Source organism: Bos grunniens, chromosome 15, assembly GCF_055505025.1.
Source record: "Bos grunniens cultivar Pamir isolate PY7600 chromosome 15, Bosgru_T2T1.0, whole genome shotgun sequence".
Lineage (NCBI taxonomy): Eukaryota > Metazoa > Chordata > Mammalia > Artiodactyla > Bovidae > Bos > Bos grunniens.
In genome coordinates this window covers 53,284,911-53,305,782 of record NC_141179.1, presented here as the reverse complement: position 1 = coordinate 53,305,782, position 20,872 = coordinate 53,284,911, and the positions used below count along the sequence as shown (strand labels likewise).

The 20,872-nt window shown below is 62.1% G+C and overlaps 1 protein-coding gene across 2 annotated transcripts; it reads right to left on the bottom strand.

The window, feature by feature from the left end:
• Positions 1–1,112: 1,112 nt before the first annotated feature.
• On the bottom strand, positions 1,113–19,389 carry RELT (RELT TNF receptor). 2 transcript variants are annotated; one of them, XM_086340669.1, is made up of 12 exons: positions 18,974–19,389; positions 7,933–8,050; positions 7,316–7,429; positions 6,309–6,383; positions 6,039–6,205; positions 5,751–5,830; positions 4,856–5,113; positions 3,638–3,718; positions 3,311–3,392; positions 2,910–3,167; positions 2,376–2,574; positions 1,113–2,221 (listed from the first exon to the last, which is right to left on the bottom strand). In XM_086340669.1, the coding sequence occupies exons 1-12, from the start codon at positions 19,372–19,374 to the stop codon at positions 2,174–2,176; spliced, it is 1,881 nt and encodes a 626-aa protein (XP_086196795.1). In that variant the 5' UTR covers positions 19,375–19,389; the 3' UTR covers positions 1,113–2,173. The 2 variants fall into 2 exon arrangements, with proteins under 2 accessions (XP_086196795.1, XP_086196796.1); XM_086340670.1 differs by lacking the exon at positions 7,933–8,050 and having other exon boundaries at positions 18,974–19,108.
• Positions 19,390–20,872: the final 1,483 nt, after the last annotated feature.

Here is a 20,872-nt window from a genome sequence, read left to right as displayed (position 1 = left end):
CCCCAGGGGCCAGCACTGAGATGGGTGTCCATTACCTCACCTGGGAAGCTCAGACCCAGCCTCAGTCTCCACCCTCACTGGCATCTGTATGTGCCTCATCCCAGAGACCAGAGTCCAGCTTCCCTCTGGGAACAGAGGCCAGAGGGTGGGAGGGTCAGCCTCCCCTTTGACCCAGGGGACTATCTCATCCTCATCTCAGGGTGTCATCCAGGCACTCGGTGAAGTGGGGTTGGTTGGCTCGGGGCAGCCAAGTCTAAGAAGCCACACCCTGGCGAATAGGGACACCAACAGCACCACGGTGGCCCCAGGGAACATTCCCTGGGTGCACTGGTGCCCGTTGGTCCCCTACAACACTGTTCTAGACTCTTGATATCTAGATGATGCTGAACCTCTGATGCTCCAGAAAATTCCTCTTGATGTCCAGCCTGTATCCTTCCCTCCCCTCTTGAGAGCAGGTGATACTTTGTCTCCTGAATCCTCAGAGGTGCCCTCCCTTTCCTGCCCACCTGAGAAGCTGCAGAGAGAAGCCTGTGCTCTAGAGAGGTGAGAGGAAGGGAGAGGTTGCGTCTCCACTTGAATCTGCCCAGCCTCCCCTCAGGACAGGAGTCTTCGCAGCTGCCAGGCTGGGCCCCACCATGGCTTCTGCCCCATGTGAAGTCAGGCTTCGGGCATATGCCCAGCGTGGCCACTGCCGTCTCCCAGGAGCAAGCCTGAGCCTTCCCAGGGTGTCCCCTTCCACCCCCACCCTGGATTCCACCAGGCATCACTTCTTGGTTCTTCAGCCTCTCCTTGAGCCTCTTTGCCATTAGTGTTTAAATACGTCTCCTTCCTCCAATACAAAACACCAAAAGAACCTGGAATTAACTAAAAACCCCCTCTCCCTGAAGCCTGTACCTATGGTTGGACTGCAGCTCTTCCTTACCCAAGGGCAGATAAGGCCAGATGACCTGCGAGGCCACCTCTGGCCCCACTTCATCTGGTGCCCCACCTGCCAAACAGCAGACACTGCCAGGGGAGGGATGGCATGTCCCACACACAGGGCCTGACACAGAACTATGCAGTGAATGGGCAACCTGGGAAGAGGCACAAGGACAAGCAGCTCCTCCTGACACTACTTTCCCACATTTTTATTATTCAACAATGGATGAGTATGGAGACACAAGGATGGACAACAGCCAAGTTTCAATAAATAAGAGAAACGGGGACAGCCGTGGGCCCGTGCCTGCACAGCCCCACATAAATAACGAGACTGCGGAGCCAGTGTGGAAACGGAGGTGGAGCAGTCGCCTGCACTGCCCAGGCCAGGGGACAAACACCAACACCGCAGGGACACACACCACCGAGGCCAGAGGCCCCTTCCCAGCCCCGTCGCACACGCCACTTCCCTCCGAAGCGCCTGAGATCGTGGGGGTGGCTGGGGCTCTGCACCACAGTCCTGCCCAGGTCAAGTCTGTTTCTTCAGTTTCAATAAAAACAGCAGGGGCAGAGGCAGGCACATGCATTAGGCCCCTTATGTATGCAGAGCCACATTCAGGCAGCCCTGGGGGAGACTTGAAGGCAGAGGGCCTAAAGCAGCAAAAACGGGGTCAGATAAAGCTACTAGTGGGAGGGGCAGTGTGGAGTCGAGCTCTCCACCCCCACGACCCAGCCCAGAGCCTGCGAGGCGGGAAGGCCCTGTGCGCCGCGGCACCGCTACCCCCACTTCACAGTCGAAAGAACTGGGACCCAGTAATGGCCAGAGGCTTGACCTGGACGAGAACCCAAAACTCAGCTCCCAGCCCAGGTCCTTTATAGGACCTGTCAGAAAAGGAGGGAGAAGTCCCCCCTACAGGGGCAAGGGTGGGGCCAGGGGTGCCAGGCAGAGGGCCCTTCCCCACCACAAGGCCTAGCCGCCTGGTGGAGCAGAGGTCAGGGCAGGGCACAGGCTCAAGGACCTGCGGGAGGGAAATGGGTGGCGGGGACGGGAGGGGGCCTCCACCTGCTCCTGCACACAGCACCCGATGGCCGGCCTCCTGTCTCCTCACCGGGGTGGACACTCCCACCTCCAGGCCTTGGCGGTTTTGTCTGCTGGCGTTTCTGGATCCTCATGGGCCCAGCTGCAGCTCCCCCTCCTCCAGGAAGCCCTCGGAACCGCCCAGGGCAGGGCTGCAGGGTCCTCAGACGGGACAGCTCCTCAGATGACCAGGTTGCTCTCACTTAGCCGGACCACATAGCGGTTCTCCTGGGGGACAGAGTTGAGGAATCAGAGCTGTCAGGGGGCTTCTGGCTCCAAGAAAGCAGCCCCTGCCCAGCGCCCTGTGGACCTCCACCCCTGCCTTGTCCGCCATGGAAGTGGCCCAGGTGCTGACAAGACCCCTTCCCACTCGGGTCCTCACCTCGGCCTTGTTCTCTGCTGGGGGCTTTGGCCACTTAGCATGGCTTCCACCACTTCCTAGAAGTGCCCGCTGTTCACTGGGGAGGCCAGGTCGTGGGGAGTTGGGGAGCTCACCCCCTGAGGGCCCAGCCTCCGTGATGGTCTTCACCTCGGAGGCCACTGAACTCACGCGCTGCTCGGGAATTCGGGCCACACGGAACCTGTGAGGAGTGGCGATGCCATGTTCCCCCGTTAGAGGGGGATCCCCAGGTGTGAGGAGTGCAGCACCCGCCAGGGTTGCACAGCAAGTTCCTGGATCAGAGCCTGAGCCCTCCCCATGTCTTCTCGCCCACTGCCGGGCTCCCAACTCTAGGCTGTGTGTGACCAGGTTCTTAGGTGTCATGGGGGCCCAGGTGTTATCAGGGCGAGGACCCTGGCAACCCCCACTGCAAAGAGAGGCCCACTGAGGCCAGGAAGGGTGGGGCTGCCCACAGATCGACCTCCAGCCCTGCCTCCCCCACAGCCGTCAGGGGTCACCTGTGGTCTGTGCCCTCACCTGCCCACAGACAAGATGGTGATCTCGCCCTGGCGTCCGGCCTTGGCCCCGGCCTTTGGGGTCCTGGCTGGGTTGGGCAGGAGTCTGGGGGCAGGAGTGGTGGCAGCTGCAGCCTCAGGGGACAGCAGCACCTCGGGCCACTTCTTCTGGCTACAACGGGAGCAGCAGGGGCCCGAGAGCGAGGCCAGGCCCTGCACGGTGTGGAGGTGCTGGCGATGCGGGCAAACGTGCGGCATGCTGGGCGGGCCCGGGGGCAGCCTGTGGGGAACACAGGCGGGAGGGTCACGGGGCGGGGCAGGCCCAGGAGACCCCGGAGAGACAGGAGGGGAAACGCACCCCAGGGCCGAGTCACCGGGAGGCAGGCCGAGTACCTGCTGTCGGGGGCCCGCCTGCCGGCTCACCTGGGCAGAGGCCGGTGGCTGGTCTGCACCAGCTGTCGGCTGTGGTACTCCTTCAGCAGCTCCTCCAGCGCCGCGGCATTCTCTGTGGGCAGCTGCTCTCAGAACCTGGCTCTGGGCAGCCAGGGAGGACCCGCCCCCGCACCGGCCCCCTGCCCACTCACTCCTCCCCAGCGCCGGCCGTGTGCCTTTTCCTCCCCCGCTCACCGAGCAAGAAAGGGGGCAGCACCGCCAGCCACACGGTCAGAGGGCCAGGCTGCCCGAGGCGCGCCGGCGGGAGAGGCAGAGCAGCGCTCTGGCGCGGGGATGGGGCCAGACCTCCCTCCTCACCTTTCTTCTCTGTGATCAGGCGCACCAAGACCCCAATGGTGTCCTCACTGGCGTCCTCAGGCCGGCAAGCAGGGTTGGTCCCTGGAGGAGAGAGAACCACCACGACTCCAGGGAAGAAGCGGGTGGGACACGCTGCTGCTCGCCGGCTACGCCAGGATTTGGCAGCAGAGGGCGCCCCAGGCCCGGGTGTGTGCGCGTCTAGGGCCTCAGCTCTGGCTCTGAGCTGTTACCACCTTCACTGCTCAGCACCACCGCTCCCTGCACCTGGCAGCCCCAGGTGCTGAGCAGTTTCAGGGCCACCTGAACTCCACCATCCTGCACAGAGTGTGTGGGGTGGGGGACCAGCCTCTCCCAGGGCCTGCCCTCTCCTCAGCCTCAGGGAGCTGTGTGTGGCCTCTCTGCCCAGAACCCCCGCCAGCCCCAGCACACTCTGCCGTTCTGGGCCTGTCATGCCCTGCACACCGCCCTGTCTTCTTCGTAACTAACCAAGGGCCCAGACCTCAAGGGCACGAGAATGGGCCATACAATGAATCCTGGGCCAGCAGCAGAGCTCCTAGGACTTGCACCCAGGCAGCAGCCAGCAAGTTAAAGGGAGTCCTAGGAAAACATGTGGTTCCAGGCTAAGCGGCCTGCCCGAAGTTCCTGTCCTGTCCCCCTCCTGGCCCTGCAGAGACAGGGGCTGGAAAGGGGACTGGCATGGGAGGCACCATTCAATCTTGACTTGGCCAAGGAGGGGTAAGGGAAAAAAGAAAAGGGCTCTAAGGCCCTAGGGGAGGGGCAGGACGAGCATGTCTTTCCCTCTGGTTCCAGGGCTTGTAACTCAAACCACAGCCTGGAGCTGAAACCGGAGCCTCTCATGGTGCCTGTCCAGGTCAGCTGCCCTGCCAGCCCTTCAGGCCAGAGGCCAGAGGTCACCCTGAGTACTCAGGAGGCAGTCTAACCTTTAACTACACACACAGCAGCAGCCCCAAAGGGGTCCAGACTCCTCCAGCTGGGAGGGAATCCCACTGCAGCCCCTTGACCTCTCTGCCTGTTCTGCCCCAGTTGCCACCTTGGGCCATCTCAGCCTTCCTTCCACTTTATCAGTTTGCCCACGTGCCACACCTCCAGGAAACTCTCCTGATCACCCTTCCAGGCCAAGTAGATTGCCTCAGGTGACCCCAAGCTGAGCTAGGCTGGGCCAACCCGCCTCCCACTCAACCCCCGGCTGGGCCTCACCGCTGCCTCCGCCTCCGGGGCCAGGCCCGACCTCCTTCTGGGCCGTGCAGTGGTAGCCCTTCCGCTTGAGCAGGTTGCACACCAGGATGCCCAGCAGTCCCATGAGACAGAAGATGGGCACGATGGCGATCACTGCGTACTGGGCAGCCGTCTCCTCGGGGCTGCCTGCCCGCGTGCTGTTCCCAGGCTGCCGCGTCTCCCCTGCACCACCGGCCCCTGCGGCCACCTCCACGCCACGTCGGGCCCGTCGCCCCCGTTCTGAGCACCACGGAGGATGGAGGCAGGACAGAGGCAGAGAGGCAGACACTCAGCAAGGCCCAGGGCTGAGTCACGGGGCAGGGGTGGGATTTGTGATACTGATAGGCCCACAGCCACCCACTGTCCACCACGTTGGGGAAGCCAAGGCCAGCTCAGCCCCCTCCTTTTTGGCCACTTGACCATCAGGATGGCCAGACCCTGAGCCCCCATCTAGGCCAGAGCGTAAACAAAAGGCAGTGGTGCACACGTGCCTGGGCACAGGGCACCAGACCCTGCCTCTCCACAAGCCTGGCCCATCAGCTGGTTTCCTCAGAAAGTGACCAACTCCACGGGTGAGAGGAGGTGCACGTGTGTGAGTGTGTATGCTCACACTCGTCCATGTGGGTCGTTTTGAGGGGGAGAAGGAAGGACAGGAGACGGGTTGGGACGTGAGCCCCCAGCTGTGACAGTCTCTGTCCCTCGGAGATGGAGAGAGAAGAGACAGCCAGCGGACCAAGTGACCACCTCCTGCTGGATACCCTGGGCTAGGGGAGTGAGGATCCCACTGCCCCAGATGGACACAGAGGGGCCCTCGGGCTCAAGCTCTCCAGACCCCTTCCCACACATCCCCACCAGTCCTAGCCCCGTCTGCACTCACTGAAACAGCTGCGGCCACCCAGAGGGGTCCGGGAGCATGGCCAGCAGGGAACACCGGGGGCCTCTGCAGGGGAGAACCACCTGCAGGGAGGGAAGATGTCACTGAAGCCCAAAGGCCGTCCTTAGAGAGGCTGGACCTTCCCCACGGGCACCCTCACCGGTCCCGACCCACCCCATTTCACAGATGGGAAGTCTGAGGCCCACTCAAGGGGTGAGTGAGGCTGGGACCCCAGGATCTCAAGTCCTGGCCTCCGGGTCATGAACCCCCTCGCTCCACCCCATGGCTCACCCAGGCTGGCAGTCTCCACATAGTGCGTCTTGTGTTGCCGTGCCCACCTGGGCCTCTAGCCTCCCTCGAGGGCTGCAGCGTGAGTGTGGCTGGCACGGGCGAGAGCCCCAGGAAGCCGAGAAGGTGCCTGGGGGGCAGGACCTACATAATGTGCCCCACCCTGGTTCCTGCAGGAGGGAAAGAGTGAGAACAGAGCCAGAAGCCAGGCCTGGGCTCCCTGCCCCGGCCCTCAGTCTTCCCAGGAGAGGCCGACGGGCAGGGCGAGCTCACCAGGTTGGGCTCCTGCCCAGGTGGGCACTGCTGAGGGGCTGTCGGTGTGGCAGTGGCCAGAGGCCAGGGCAGCAGCTGGAAGGACACAGGGAAGGACACACTCAGGGGGCAGAAAGCACTGGGGCATGGCAGCGGCGGGCCCTCCGACCTGCCGCCCCAGGCACAGGGGCCTCCGGTTCCTGGGCCGCCCCCAGGCTTCGGGGCACCCTCGAGCTGCAGTCCCTATGCACAAGTCCAACCTGCCTGCCTCAGCCCTGCTGCATTGCCACTGCCCAGGCAAGGAGGGAGCACATCTGCTTCTGGAAAGTGCCAGAAAGCCCCCGACAGGGCCAGGGCAGGCTCTCGAACCCTTGGGTCTTTGAGTCACAGCCTTGGAGCTAACCTGGACAATGAGGAGGACGTTCTTCCAAATTCCTCTCTCAAGTTCCGCCCCACTTCCTGCTTGCTGCCTTGGCCCCCACATTACGGCTGAAAACGTCATTAACCAGCCTCATTTCATCATCCCTCGGGCCGAGTCTACAGGTGGTGTTTCTGGCCCTTGGCCGAGGCTCTGGGACCATATCCTCTTCTATGACCTCCCTGCCATGCAAGGCCAGCCCATTCACAGCCTGGCACCCACAGAGGGCACGACAGGTCCCAAGGGAAGGATCGTCTCAATTTGCATCCCACCCATTCCTCTTGGAGCGCCCTCTTTTCCCATTCCAGGTGTGAACTATCTGCCCTGAATCCCCCTTCTCCAGTCCTCTGATGGGGCCCCAGCTTGGGACAGGTGCAGGGTTGAGCCAGCTACCCTGACGGGCAGAGGGAATGTCACATGGTGGGTGTGAGGGACCTCCTCAGGCTCCAGACCTGGTTCCAGCTCGTGCCAAGCACTGGGAGGCCAGGGGCACCAAGAGAGGAGTGGGCCAGACTGTCTCTGCTCCTCAAAGGAAGGGCTGCGTAACCCACCTCAGCACGAGGCTCCTGAGGGCTCAAGTCACGCCTCCCCCTGTCCCATCCCCACTCACCACGAGGAGACAGGACAGGGGCCAGGGTGGCGGGCTCAGCTTCATCCTCAGGCCCCAGCGGGTGGAGACGGAAGAGGCGGCCACTGTGTTCCCAGCGTGTGTTCCCGGACGGGGCTGGACGGGAGGGAAGGTGGGGAGATGGTGTGGGCAGGCAGAAGGCTGGGGCAGCCTCGCAGGGCAGCACAGGCTTGGGGGGTTTCCGGCCTCGTCCACGAACAGCCAGCTGCCCCAGGCCAAGCAGGGAAGCGTGGCAGGAAGGGACCGACAGCTTGGGGCGGGGGTGGGAGGAACGAGGGGCCTCTCCGTTCACATCCCCAGCTCTCAGGGCTCCCGCCTCTCAGAACTCTGGGGGCCACAGGCAAGCCCACCTCTCTGCTTGCCTGCCTTCACTCTTGCTGCTTCTGCTCCAAGGAAGGCCTGCTCCGCCACACTTCAAAGCCCAACATTAAGGCCTCTCCTGCCGGAGGCCCTTCCAGACGTCCTTTCCCCCAAAGCGCCTGCGCGTGGCCTCCCCCAGCCCGACCCCACCACAGCCCTGGTCCTCCCGCGGGCCCACTGTCCACCCTTGGCCGGCTTCTCCAGAGTGCCCGGCCTGCCCCTCAGAGCCCTGGGCAGACCTGCGGGGACGGGGGACAGGGTGGTCGTCGCAGCCCGCACTCAAGCCTTCCGTCTTCTCCCAGGCGCCTCCTGTGTACTCCGCCCCTTGTCCTCAGGGAGCTCACACCCCAGGAAGACCTACGACCAACAGATTAACCGTGCCGGGCAGAGGGAAGGGCCAAGACACCAAGCGTGGCACACGAGGGCACGGAGTGTGGCGGGCACTGGCCGTGCCGGGAGAAAAGTCTCCAGCCGGCAGACACGGCTGAAGAGCAGGGAGAAGGATTTGGCTTAGATGACAAAAGGGACGAGCGGCAGAGCCAGGGAGTCCCGTGATGCCCCCCCAGGAGGCCACGCTCCAGGCTCGGGAGGGAGGGAGAGTGTCTCGGGCAGCCAGTGACCCCTGTGGGGCAGCCTCGGGCAGCCAAGCCCAGCGCCTGGAGGGGCCCTGCCTGGAGCCTCAGAGTCCGACGGGCAGCCTGGCCGAAGAAGCACTGCCCGCGGTAAAGCCCAGGCCACAGGAGAGCCCCTTGGCCTACAAGCGGCCAGGACTTCCCACTCGAAGGGGGAGGCAGAGGAAACTGACCCGGCCGTGCTGTGGGCCTGGCCTGGTACGGACCTCGTGGGACCGGGGGTTTGAGTTACACCAACCTCGGGACTCTCCAGGTCACTGGCGGGGGCTCTCGGCCCAAGGCCAGCTCAAGGGAAAACCCAGGACAGAAGGTCCGGCCACGGAGCACAGTGAACGCCGCAGCCTGGCCATCAGCACCTGATGGGGGGCGTCCTCTGACCCAGCCTCCACTGGCGCCTCCTCCAGCGGGGTGACACGTGTCCCTCCCCTTCCCAGGCCCTGCTCCCACTCAGCCCATCTCTCCATGGCTCCCTCCTTTGTTCGTCACGGAGCTCACCCACAGCCGACCCTGAGTCCCAAGGCCTCAATGCCAGCCCCACAGCCCCGTCCAGCCCCAGCGCCCCTCCGTATCCCCAGGGTGGGCCCAGAGGGCTGGGGGAGGTGTGGAAAGTCAGAGGCTGGTTGGCCACAGAGGAGAGGTCCCCCCACCCCGGCCCGAGTCCCACCCCGTGACTGGCACCTGCTGGGTGACCTGTGCCCGCAGGCAGGGGCTGTGCAGCTGCTGACCTCCAGACGGACGGGGAGCTCTGATCTCGAGACTTCCAGGAGGAAAGTGGGGTCCAAGGGCCCAGACTCAAAGCCAGCGAGGGCCCCCTCTGGCACATTCACAGACACTCGTGCCTGATGCCTTCTAATTACGAGCCTTCTAATTACCCAAACCAGCACTTACTCCAGTCTGACCGCCCCGAGTCTCTACTTACTAGCAGCTCCCCGGGCCCCTACACTCAGCCTGAGCCCCCGGTGGACCTGTCCAGTCAGGCAGCTGCTGGCCGCCACCCAGAACCCCCTGCACACGCGGACACCTGCTGCTCTGACTCCCCTCTGAGCTTTCTCCCCACCAGGCCTCCAGCACCTATGCTGGGAGCCCTGGAATGCTGACTGAAGAGCAAGTTCCCATCAAGCCCTTGGCTGGGTGGGCGGAGGGGGGCAGTGGGTGAAGCCTCCACCCTCCCCAACCCTGCCTTCCAGCAGGCAGGGCAATCAGGGACCTTCCAAAGCCCAGCACCTCGGGGCACCTCCCGAGGGCTTCCTGGGGGGAGGGCTGTCAGAGATGGGCAGACTGAGGCCCTGAAAGGGGTGGCAGCTGGTACGGTGGTCCTCTCTGGCCCCAGGGTTCCTGGCAGAGGAGAACCACCCCCAGAGCCCCGGGGGCACAAAAGGAAGTTAGCTTAGAGGCCACTCCTCCCAGAAGCCAGCCTGGCGCCTGTTCCCCACAGTCCCCAGCTCCCTGCGGGACCTGAGCCCCTGCTTCACCTCGATGGGTCTCAGTCTCCTCATCTGGAAGTGGGAGCTGCTCATCCCCAGAGCAGGGCTGCCCGAGGTTTAGATGAGGTAGCCTGATGTGGGTCCTGTGACCCCCCCCTCCCTCTGCGCCTCCCGCCAGGGTTTGTAATTATTTGTTTGCTTGTTTACTGTCTGCCCCCACAGACAGCAGCAAGGGCAGGGGCGTCTGTCTCGTTCACCACAAAGCCCTCCCCGGCCAGTGTCTAGAGCCGGAGGCCTCCATGAAACATGGCGATATTGGGGGGTGAGGGGAGAGGGTTCTCACACACGGCCCGTCCCCACCCTCCTAAAAAGGCCCAAACAATTAGGACCAGAAATTCCCTGGAAGCAAGCCAAGAAGGAAAGCTGCGACCAGGGCCCCTCGCAGGAGGTGCCAGAGCCCCAGAGCAGCGTAGCCCTGCAGGCCTAGGAGAAAGAGGAAGCTGTGTCCCCACCCAGCCTCCTCAGGCCCCAGCAGCTTCCCCTTTCCCAGAATTGAAGCTCACAGGGTCACCGGCCGGCGACGCCGCCTCCCCGCCTCCACAGAGGCTCCTCTCACAGCCCCCGCACCCCCATCCCGCCCCGCCGTGGCCTCCGGTGGGCCGACCTGCAGCTTAGGTGTCTCAACGCCGAGGGCTGGGCCTGTGCCTCCCCACAGCGCCAGCTGCTCTGAACTACCTTCTGTCCCCACACCTGCCTCTCTCCCTGGCACTGGGACCTGCTGCTTCCTCTGCCCAGAACCCTCTCCCATCACCCGACACCCGCCCTTCAGAGCTTCGCTGGAAGCCGCATCCCCCTGGAAGGCCCCAACCACCACCGACCTGTGCCTGGGTTTGTCACCCTGGGTGTGACCATCCTGTTTACCCAGCCCCTTCCCCACTGCCGTGCTGCCCCCCACCCCCATGCCCGGCACCCAGCACCTGAAGAGGCATGTCCCAAACCAGGGGATCAGAAGAGGTGCTCAGGAGCGGGGCCAGCTTCTCCCAGGGGCAAGAGGGCCAGAGCGCAGGCCGACGGCTACGGGGCCCAGCGGGTGGGGCTGGGGTGGGGGGCACTGAACCCAGATTTGAAGCCCCTGCCTAACTCGGGGAGAACCAGCCTTCCTCCTCTGCTCTTCACTGGCTCTGCGGCTGTGGACCCCACCCCCGCTCCCCATCTCTCAGAGGGCCGTTGTGAGGACAAGAGAGAATTCACATTAAACACTCGGCACAGGGCTTCCCAGGGGTGCCAGTAGTTAAGAGTCTGCGTGCCAACAGACTCTTGCAGGGGACACGGGTTCGATCCTGGTCCGGGAAGACGCCACATTCCTCGAAGCAGCCTAGTCTGTGTGCTGGGGCCTGAGAGCCAGCTATCCGCAACTACTGAGCCCAGCACCACAGCTACTGAAGCCCGTGCTCCACAACGGGACAGGTAACAAGCCATCGCAACAAGTCCGCGCCCACAGCAAAGAGCAGCCCCCGCTCGCCACAACTAGAGAAAGCCCGCGTGCAGCAACGAAGACCCAGCACAGCCAAAAACTAATAAATCAATCAATCCTCTTAAAAAAAAATACTCAGCACAGAGCCTGACACAGAACAAGCTCTCAGTAAGCATTCACCATGCCTCCGTTTCTGGTGTACACTGTGGAGGGGCCTATGGCACACACCTGATGTGCAAGGTACAAATGAGATTCTCTTACACTCATGTACAAGGCTTGGCACGGAGCCTGGTACACAGGAGGTGCTCCATTAGACACACTGACCGTCTGGGGAGGTGGGGGGTGCAGGAAGGGAGAAGAAAGGTTGGTGGGCGGAGCCCAGGTCACACCAAGTCTAGGCAGGAGCTGAGAAGCCTTTGTTTCCACCCCCTACCCCCGCCCTCCGGGCCTACGGGAGCCTTGAAGGGTGAGCAGGGGAGCGAAAGGCATGGAACAACTCAAGTCTCAGAGGGCTTGCTGGGCTGCCGGCCAAGTGAGGCAGGGCTGGACAGACGGAGGTGGGAGGCAGGTTCCCACCTGGAGCAGGGGGTGGGAGACAGGTATTTGTTTCCTCGACAGTGGCTTTATGGCCTGTGACCTCCTGCAGCCTCCAGAGGCTAGGGTTGCCTGGAAACACAGCCAGACACAGGCCTCTCTCAGCAATGGCTGCGCCCAAGCAGGAAGACAAAGGCTTCCCATCGATAGAGAAATCCAGGTTAGCAAGGAACCCAGTGGTTCCCTGGCAACTGGGGCTGAAGTAGGGCAGTGCCCACAGCTAGGCGCTGTCTCCTTTTCATCCTCCGCCCTCAAAGGGAAGGGGACAGACCCTCATTCCCTCAGGCCAGGCCCTCATCCGGGGTTGCCTCCACTCCTCACAGGACAGGTGAGCACGCCTCTTTCATCCCTAAGGAAACTGAGGCTGCAGGAGGTCACCAGTGTGGGTCACCCCACCCAGCCAGGGAGTAGTAAAGCAGAGATGGAGGCCAGGTTCCCACATCTCTCTGGCCCGGGGCCCAGTATAAGACAGATGTTCTGAGGGTTTGCCAACGTAGCGGCAGAGGCTAGGGAGCTGGCAGCACACCGGGGCGGTTCAACTGAAAGCCCATCTCGAAGCACCCGGGAGGGCCCCCGGCAAGGAGCTGTGGCCCCAGTGGGGGCCTCTCAGCTTTCCTGCACAGACTCGCCTACTGCCCTCGTCTGCACCAGCTCCAGTAGGAAAAGGCACTGGGACCTGTGGGAAGCAGGAAGCCCAGGAAAGCCTGGGGATTCCCGGGGCGAGCAAGAGCCCAGGGAGGAGGCCAGCTCCTCAGGACTGATGAAGGGGCCACTCAGTGAGAAGGGCGCCCCCATCTCCACCCCCACCCCAGCCTCAGGCAGCCAAGCTCTCCCAGGTCACAACCTTGGGGTGAGGACGCCAGGCAATGTGGACCCCTCAATCCTGCCCCAGCGCCCACCAGGCAGCAGCTGTGCCCCAGCCCGCCCCTGGGAGGCTCAGGGGCGTGGGGTGGGGAGGTAGGGTGGGGGTGGGGGTGGCTAATTGGCCCTTGAGGATAAGAAAAGGGCTGAGACAGCCAGACAGGGCCCACCCGCCCCTCCCAGTCTGAGTGTAGAAGCAATCCCTGCCCCCTCCCTGAGCTGAGCCTGGGGCCCAAATGAGACAGTCCTCCTAAAGCAGAGCTGGGGCTCCCCTGCCTGCTACTAAGAACCTACTGCGTGCCCATTCCCTTACCAGGAAGACCCTGATGCTGGGAAAGATTGAAGACAGGAGGAGAAGGGGACGACAGAGGACGAGATGGCTGGATGGCATCACCGACTCAATGGTCATGAGTTTGCATACACTCCGAGAGTTGGTGATGGACAGGGAGGCCTAGCGTGCTGCAATTCATGGGGTCGCAAAGAGTCGGACACGACTGAGCAACTGAGCTGACTGACTGACTGACTGACTGACTTGCCCATTCCCTTACCAGGCCTCCAAGACAGGGTTCCAGGCTTCACAAATGAGGAAGCTGCAGGGCAGAGAGGCTGGCAGTGCCCCGTCACGACCTGGTCTCCAAGGAGACAGGTCTCCCTGTGAGCAGTGGGGACAGGCAGTGGGCAGCCCCTGCTCTGGCCGCCCCAGACCTGGCAGTCCCCTGCGCCCACGCACCCTGCTCCAGCCCAGCCCCACGCCCACCAGCTCTCGCGCATCTGTACCAATCACTACTGTCCCAGGACGGCCTGCAGGCCCTGCCCTGTCACCCTGACCAGGCTGACTCAGGCAAGGCTTCGAGAACCAAGGGGAGACCACAGGCCCAACCGGCCCTGTCCTCCAGCTCCTCCAGACTCAAGGGGCTGGAGGCAAGAGACTCCCTGCCCCGAGCAATCCCAGTCAGGCCCCAACCAACAGCCTGAGGATGGAGGTCATGGGAGGCTGGGCCCAGAGCAGTCACACCTGGGTTCAAGCTCTAGCTCATCGCTTAGGAGCTCTGTGACCTTGGGCAATTACCCTTCCTGAGCTCCAGGGTCCTCCCCTGCAGATAGGGGTTCTGGTCCCTGTCTCCAGGGATGCTGAGGGGATAAATGGAGCCACTGTGGGTAGTACTGACCAGGGCCTGGGCTGACCAGACCTCTCCTGAGTACCAGTTCTCAACAGCCCACACGAGCCAGAGGAGACAAGCTCAGAACAGAGCAGCATCCAACCGAGGTCACCCAGTGACTCGGGAGCAGGCACGGGGGCTTGGGGAACCCGACATCAGTCCCAACAGCAAGGGTGACGAGTCTTGGACTCCCCAGGTGGACCCTGGGTGCCCATTTCCCAGCAGTTACACAGGCCCGTGTCCACCCGCTCCCACACCTGCTGAAGTCACAGAAGAGAGGAGGGCTGAGTAGTCACGACCCAGCCCTACATCCCCAAGCCTGCTTCCTCTGTAATTTGGGACAACTGTGCCTGTCCAGCTGACCGCTTGGCATGGCTGGAGGATCCACGGTTCATCAGGGAACAGTGGCTCTTCTTACGATCAGGCCTCACTCCAGGTGCCACCTCCTGCAGGAAGCTTTCCAAGCCTCCCCATCCCTCTCCTGGCCCCCTCAGCCATCATTGGTCATGTCTCCATCAGGGAGAAAGGCAGCGGGTGCTCCAGGAGGTGGGGCACAGCTCCATTCCTGTGCTCATCGCTCCTTCTCACTGTGAGGGTGAGGTCCAAGTCCGGTCTCTCCTTCTGGAAGCCCTCCTTCCTTCTCTCTCTACCCACACACTCAGACCCTGACTCTACAGGCTGCAGAAAACCCTTCCATCTCTCTCCTGTGCCAAGCAACCAGGGTACATGTTCATGGCCACATGGGCAGCTTATTCACAGAGCCCTCATCTTTCCCAGGGAGGCCTGGGAAAGAGCTCTGGTCTTCCAGCAAGCAGACCTGGGTTAGGATCTCAGTGACACTGGAATCCCGCCCGTCGCTTCCCTGGCCCGGACCCTCTTTTCCAGGCTGGTACCTGGAGGGGGCGTTGATGGGCCTCAGGGTCCTGCCAGGGCTGAACATACAGCTGCAATGCAGCACTGACTCCACCATCTTCCCTGCCACCCCATCCCCAGCTGGGTGCTAAGCTCTGCCAGGGATCACATTCCAGCACCCCCAATCCTGAGTGGGGGGCCCCGCTGCTGTTCTCCGGCAAGATTTCTCTCCCTCTGGCCCACCCTCACAGCCTACCTGGCAGAAGGGCTGCCCCACAGGAGGGAGTGGGCCTTGCCCAGCCAGGCCAGGGGCTGGGCAGCAGCACCGCCACTCCCTGCTCCCCTTACAGGTGCCTGGTCCTTCTTTGAAAACCGACGCCAGAGTTGTCAGACAACCCTCAGCTTGGTCTGGCAGAGATGGGGCTGGGGTTTGGGCGGGAACTGGAGTGCCAGACTCGAGCACCAGCCGCTGTGTGACTCAAACTCAGACTGGACCCCTCTGACCTCAGAGTCTGGGCTCCCAGAGCAGCCTGGGGAGCAAGGGAACGTGTTGTCAGTGCCGCTGTCAGGAGCCCTGCACCCAGGGCCTGGCACACAGCAGGGCCTCAGCGGGGAGCCTCCTCTGCTGGCCCGGGATGAGACCCTTGCCTGAGGAGCCCACAGCAAGCACCAGACTCGCCCCTACACACAGGGGTGACCTTGAGGATTCACCCCCAACCCCAGCACACACCGGGGAGCACTGAAAACCCTGGGGACAAACCTCCCTGTGCATCTTGGCACACAGTAGGCCCTCGGCCTACAGTGGCTGCCATTCCTTCCTGCCTGGCCAACACAGATATGACCACGGGAGAAGAGAGGATAAGGGCCAAGCTGGCCCCACCCAGCTGGGCATGCGGTACCCCGTGAGGATCCACCCCTGGACCTATTCCTAGAAGCGAGAAGCGGAGCAGGTAGCACAGGGACCACACAACGAAGAAGGACTAACACTGGGCTGGGAGTGTTCCTGGGAGAGGGGCTGGGGGTGGGGCTGCACCCTGAATGATCAGGAGGGTTCTAGAAAGGGGAGCCAGCAGAAGGAAAGGCAGAGCACAACCACAGCATCTGGTGGAGAGAGATAAGGCTGAAGATGTAAAGTTCAAAAAGGTCCTGGAAAGAAAACCTCAATGACAGGGTGATGAGCCTGGACTGTACTTTTTGGCCCAAAGTACAGGTTGCCTTAGGGAGGCCACTCTGGCACTGGGCAGGGGTGGGGACTGGAAATGGAGGCAGAGAGACCAGAGCTGGAACACAAAAGGTGCCCTGGTTTTGTGAAGGCATGTCTTGGGCCTGCTCCCAGTCCTGGGCCATGTCCAGCCTGCTGGGGAACATGTGGCAGGATAGAAGGTAGGTCCCCTGCCTGAAGGGTGAGAGCCAGAGCATCAGGGTGGTGGGGGCCTTGGGTAAGTTCCAGCAGTTCTCAGAACCTCCGTCTCTCCCGCTTGTAAAATGAGGCTGATCCTGTGAGCAGTGGCTGGGGACAGAAAGCTTCCCCTCCTTGGCCAGAAACAGGCACCTCCCTCCAGCAACTGTTGCACCAATCCCAACTGGGGCCCCACTGGAAACCCAGCCTGGCCCCACCATCCCTGTCATTCAGGGAACCCAAGTTCCCAGAAAAGCCTGGCTTGGGCAGGGCACAGGGTGGGGTTAACTCTTGGTTAACCCTTCCCCTCGCCCTCCTCTTCCTAGGCCCTGAGCTATTTCCACCTCTTTGCTGGGGATGGAAATAACCCAGGCTCAGTCCCAAGAGACCAAGACAGCTATTCTGATCTGCCCCAAGAAGCACAACTCCAGTCGTTCCAGAGAGGACAGAGGGACACCCGAATCCCCAGATCCAGCTCTCAGCCACACAGCAGCAGGGGTCTCTGGGCTGAGGCCCGGAGAGTGTAGGCACAAGCTCAAGGTCACTCCCGGCCTGTCCCCCAATTCCTGCAGCATGTGGGTGGTTTTGGAACAACTCTGGATGGGGCATAGGTCCTCACAGGCATGGTGAAGGTTAAGTGGGATTCCCATTCTCCTGCCACTCTTGGAGCCTGGGCTATGCTGCTGACGCCCGGCACTCCTCAGAGCTCTATCAACACTCCTCAAGAGCTATACAGACTCTCCCCAAACCAGTTACGGGCTCTAGAAGGCAAGAGACAGGCCTTTCTGGTGACCTCTGGCTAGGGGCTGAGAGCCAGGGCGAGGGAAGAGGAGAAGGAGCAGAAAGGCCATGTAGTCTACCCACCCATAATGTTTTAGACATGTATGCAAATACACACTGTACTCAGAACTCGCAATGGCATTTACCCTGCCAAGGCCACGTTGCCAGCCCAGGTTGAGAGAAGGAAGCGCAGATGCGCTATGAGCAGCTTATTGTGAAGGGAAGTGGCCCTCACCAAGCATCTCACAGGGCTTCAGGAGTAGGAGGCCTGAATTCCAGTCCTGGCACTGACCTGACTCTGCGTGACCTTGGGGAAGTCACTTTGCTTCTCTGAGGTTGTTTCCTTCCCTGGAAGTCACCGCATCTCAGAACCACTGTGAGGATTCACCGAGAGCACATCATAAACTGCTCAGCATGGCGCCTGGAACCCTCGCCCCCACTCAGAACGCAGTCAACGTTTTCAAAGGGTGACAGCAGATGAGAGAACTTCCAGATCCCTCGCCAGGCATCCCTTTACCTCCCCAAATTTCCATTCCACTTTGTAGGGACCTAAAAGATCCTCTTGTGGGGGAGGGGGCCTCAGGAGGGTCTAGTCCAGATGGTGAAGAGGCCCTGTTCCAGCTCTCGAAATCAGAGGCCACTCCCGGGGAACCTGCCTCTTCTCCCCCCCATGAAGGGGACTGAAGAAGGGAGACGGGACCAGAGAAGTCCATGTCTGTGCTTCAGAAGTTTCAGCTTTGTTCGAGGAGGTGTGCTTCCAAAGCTGTCACCAGCACCTGGGTGCAACCCCTGAGCCACTCTGTCCCTAGCAGACTGCCTGCCCCCATCCCCCATTGCAGTCTTTGCGCCTGAGGGAGGTAGGGGAGAACAGAGACAGTTGACCCAAAAACAATAGACGATCCCAAAGTGATGATTCACAGTCTGTTCACAGCCCAGCACCTCAGTGTGCAGACGGGGAGACTGAGGCCCGGTGAGGGTGGGATCTGAGAGCAAGACTATGCCTGGGCCCAGTGAGAATACAGGTTACCCGGGGGCAGAGCTTTGCCAGGCCTCCCAGACTTCTTGTGTGTGTGTGTGTGTGTGTGAGAGAGACAGAAAAGGGTGGAGCCTGAGGCTACCTCAGGGGCCCTCTGCTGCTGCCAGACTTGGCACCCCAGGAGATGCCACTCAGCCTTGGCCCTCTCCTTCTGCCAGGGCAAGTCACTCAGGACACAACACCCTCGCTAAACTGAGCTCCTGCGGGGGTGCCCTCTTGGGGACAGTCCTGGAGAGACTCTTGTCCCCTCCCTTGAGCCCCCTTCCCTCCAGCCCCCCATCTGCTATAGCAGGTGTTTGAGGTCCCTCCTTTCCACCTCGTACTCATCTCCCTGAGGTGCAGGCGCGCACACGGCACAACTTGACCCACAGCACACTAGGCTTTGGGGGCTGGTTCTCACAATCACCTGGGGCCCCTCTCCTTCTATTCCACGCTCACCCACGTTAACGAGGGCCCTGGCCCTGCCCTGGTTACGCCCCAGGCCACACACAAACACACTCAGTGACCCCAGTGACCCGGGGTGTCTCACACACAATCACACGCACACACTCTGCCTGTCACAGACACACAGAGCCCCTCTGTGTCTCCCGCTCGGCCCGGCGTCACCGCCCAGTGTCCCGGCCACACGTTCGCCCCGGCTGGGCCGCCTCACGCGCCGTGTCGCCCACAGTCACGGGCTGACACCGCTCAGAACCCCCTCCGGCCGCTCCGCGCTGCAGCCGCACTGAGGTACCGCCGTCCAAGTTTCCCGGGCCGGGGGCGTTTCCGCGGCCCGCTCGCTCCTCAAACTGCAAGTCCCGCCGCCGCTTCCCCACCGCGCACAGCCGGGCCTGGAGCCGCGGCGGAAGGACGCACAGGCCCCCGGGCAGGGGGGCTCAGAGACGAAAGGACGCGAGGGCGGCGGGGGCGGGGGGGGGGGGGGGGCGCGGGGCCCGGCTGCGGCATCCGCCGCGCCGGCGAACTTCCTCAGAGACGCGGGGAGGCAGGGGGCGCCGCTCGGCTCCGCATCCCTCTGGCGCCTGCCGCGGGGAACGGCCTCCGGACTGGGGCTCCGCGCGACCTCCTTACCTGGCCACCCCCTCCAGCAGCCCAGCTCCTGGGTCGACGCGGTGCCCGGGCCCGTGTCGGTGAGCGCCCGGGCGGCCGCGCAAGCTGCGCGCCTTTTGAATGAATCGCCGCCCCGGCCTGGAAGACGCACGGCCCCGCCTCCGCGCGTCACGGCCGCCGGCCCCGCCCCCGACGTCAGAGCCCGGCCCGCGGCCCCCGCCCCTGGTGGCTGCTCTGGGGCGAGCTGGCGCTCTGCGGCCCGGCCGTGCTGCTCTGTGTCGCCATCTCTCGTGTCCCGCAGGAACTGCAGGGGCTGTGCCAGACCAGCCGCTTCTGGGGTCAACCCCTTCTGGGCTCCAAACCAAGAAAGGAGTTGCAAGATAGACTGGAGACTTGGATGCTACTCTGAGACCTGTCATCATTGCCTGTGCAAAAGGGGCACCGCTGCTCCTCACTGGGTCTCGTTTTCCTCCTGGAAATTGGCAGCCAGGGTGAACGAACTCACTTTGTCTTGCTGAGGAGGCCCAGGCTCGCCTCCAGACACCCCTCCCATTTGGTGAGAAAAGGCCGGGTGAAAGTTAATCTATAGTGGAGCCCCACTGGGTAGGCTTATGCCGTTCTTCAGGGCCCAGCCTGAATCTCCTTCCTCCAGGAGGCCTTTCCTGCCTCCACTTCCCACCCCGCTACCTTCCGCCGGGATAGTTAGTCCCTCCTTCCAGCAGGACAAGTGATACACTGCTTTCCGTTTCCTACCGCCAGCCGTCCCACCCTGCAGATTCCCAACCTCAACCATGGGGTGCCCAGCAAGGGGGCACTAATCATATTGTATTTCTAGCTCTGTGAATCATGCCCCTTGGAGCTGTGCCTTATGGTGGGCCAGCAGCTCAGGCGCCAAGGCTCCCCCCACTCAGTTACATTCAGGGGTCCCCAGCAGCTCTCCCAGGACAGCGGGGCTGGATGGGGATGCAGACAGTAGGGAGGGCCTTGTGCTGGGGGCATAGGCCTGGCCAGAATTAGGATAATCACAGCTCATGGCAGAGGTGGAGGAAGGTAAATAAGTTGTTAGGGATAGATTGTGAGGGGAGGTGGAGAATTCTAAATAAATTGAGTCAGATAATCTGAGCCATGGGGTGAGGGGGTGGAAAAGGTCAGGTCCCCAGGGTCCAGGAGATCCAAGGAGGAGAACTGGACACCTGCAGAGGGAGGGGGACAGGGAAAGAGTTTCCATTTCCTTGGGCGAAGCCCAGGTTGTGGGGGAAGGGCAGAAGAGGCTCCAGATGACTGATGTTAGGATCATAGCCCCAGCCAGGCCCCTCGCATGACTACAGAGACCCCCAGGACTAGATCAGGGATGGTCCCAGGGTCACATATCCCACATCCGAGCCCAAAAAGGTCCATGCTGGGGACCTAGTGAGGAGCTAGAGCAGCCCAGGATGCCCTTATCCCTGCAGATGTTTTCTTTGTAAGGGGAACTTCTAGTCCCCCGTTCCAAGTTCTGGAGTTCAAACAGTGGCATTTCACACACACTCAATAGGCCAGATGGGGATATGCTTTTTGGTCAAATACTGACCATTAACCAGACGTCCTATAGAGCAGGGATCCCCAACCTCTGGACCACACAGCAGGAGGTGAGTCCAGCCAGCGAGTGAAACTTCATCTGTATTTAGAGCCCCTCCCCATTCCTGGCATTACCATCCTCCCCACTCCCACCCCCTCCCTTGGTCCGTGGAAAAACTGTCTTTCTTGAGACTGGTCCCTGGTGCCAAAGGGGACTGCCACTATAGAGGGTCCGGACCTGTCTCTGCTACCAGCTCCATGTGAGGCTTTGGTCAAATCCCTTCCCAGTTCAGCTTCCCCATCTGAAAATGAGGCTGCTTAACATGTTGCCTGGAGGTCATACTAGCTCTCTGTGTGAGGAGG

Coding starts and splice junctions, on each gene's coding strand:
- RELT (XM_086340669.1), bottom strand. CDS start 19,374: ATGATGACAGGTCTCAGAGTAGCATCCAAGTCTCCAGTCTATCTTGCA. Junction 5,831..6,038: donor TGTGGAGACTGCCAGCCTGG/GTGAGCCATGGG, acceptor CCCTCCCTGCAG/GTGGTTCTCCCCTGCAGAGG. Junction 2,575..2,909: donor ACCATCTTGTCTGTGGGCAG/GTGAGGGCACAG, acceptor CACTCCTCACAG/GTTCCGTGTGGCCCGAATTC.